The 1,496-nt window shown below is 65.7% G+C and overlaps 1 protein-coding gene across 1 annotated transcript in view; it reads left to right on the forward strand.

Annotated features, from left to right (window-relative positions):
- LOC112961560 (ryanodine receptor 1-like) overlaps positions 1–1,496 on the forward strand; it is a gene marked incomplete at both ends in the record, with an annotated part of 77,125 nt that overhangs the window by 71,528 nt on the left and 4,101 nt on the right. The window contains 2 exon segments of the mRNA XM_026056883.1: positions 23–112; positions 693–1,492. Of these exon segments, the coding sequence (XP_025912668.1) occupies positions 23–112; positions 693–1,492 (890 nt within the window).

Genomic DNA, 1,496 nt, shown 5'->3' on the forward strand with positions numbered 1-1,496 from the left:
CCCCTGTGCCCCCCTGTCCCCGTCCCCCAGGACTCCAGCCAGATCGGGCTGCTCAAGGAGCTGCTGGACCTGCAGAAGGACATGGTGGTCATGCTGCTGTCCCTGCTGGAAGGTGCAGACCCCCGGGGGTCCCCTCGCCGTCCCCTCGCCGTCCGGGGTGTCCCAGTGTCATCCAGGCTCCCCGTGCCGCCTGAGGTGTTCCCACAAGATGGGAAGGGGGGTCCCCGTGCCATCTGGAGGTGTCCCCAGCTATCCAAGGTGTCCCCTTGCCACCCAGGGTGTCCTATCACCATCCAGCGTGTCCCCTTGCCACCTGGGGTATCCCCTTGCCATCCCTGGTGTTACTTGCCACCTGGGGTGTCCTACCACCATCCAGGGTGTCCCCTTGCCACCTGGGCTGTCCCTTGACCACCCAGGGTGTCCCCTTGCTACCCAGGGTGTCCCCTTATGATCCAGGATGTCCCCTTGCCACCTGGGGTATCCCCTTGCCATCCCTGGTGTCACTTGCCACCTGGGGTGTCCTACCACCATCCAGGGTGTCTCCTTGTCACCTAGGACGTCCTCTTGCCACCCAGGGCGTCCCCCTCATGATCCAGCTTGTCCCTTGCCACCCAGAGCGTCCCCGCGCTATCCAGTGGCACCGTCCTCGTCCGCGGGGCTGACGCGGGCGTCCGACCTTCCTCCCCGCGCAGGCAACGTGGTGAACGGGACCATCGCCCGGCAGATGGTGGACATGCTGGTGGAGTCGTCCAGCAACGTCACCATGATCCTCAAGTTCTTCGACATGTTCCTCAAGCTGCGCGACATCGTGGCCTCAGACGCCTTCCGCGACTACGTCTCCGACCCGCGGGGCCTCATCTCCAAGAAGGACTTCCAGAAGGCCATGGACAGCCAGAAGCAGTACGAGCCGGCCGAGGTGCAGTTCCTGCTCTCCTGCTCCGAGGCCGACGAGAATGAGATGATCGACGTGGAGGCCTTCGCCGGGCGCTTCCAGGAGCCCGCCCGCGACATCGGCTTCAACGTGGCCGTGCTCCTCACCAACCTGTCCGAGCACGTGCCCCACGACCAGCGCCTGCGCACTTTCCTGGAGCAGGCCACCAGCATCCTCGAGTACTTCCGCCCTTTCCTGGGCCGCATCGAGATCATGGGGGCCGCCCGGCGCATCGAGCGCCTCTACTTCGAGATCAGCGCCGCCAACAAGGCCCAGTGGGAGATGCCCCAGGTGAAGGAGTCCAAGCGGCAGTTCATCTTCGACGTGGTCAACGAGGGCGGCGAGGCCGAGAAGATGGAGCTCTTCGTCAGCTTCTGCGAGGACACCATCTTCGAGATGCAGATCGCCTCCCGCCTCTCCGAGGAGGAGCCGGCGCAGGACGGCGAGGGGGACGAGGGCGAGGAGGAGGAGGAAGGAGCAGAGGGAGCCGCGGGAGCGTCGGGAGCCGGCGGATCTTCTCCGCTGTCCGAGTCCGCCTCGGCTTTCGGGCAGATGCTGGCGGCGG

Source organism: Apteryx rowi, unplaced genomic scaffold (assembly GCF_003343035.1).
Source record: "Apteryx rowi isolate R43461 unplaced genomic scaffold, aptRow1 scaffold_1334, whole genome shotgun sequence".
In the NCBI taxonomy this organism is placed as follows: domain Eukaryota; kingdom Metazoa; phylum Chordata; class Aves; order Apterygiformes; family Apterygidae; genus Apteryx; species Apteryx rowi.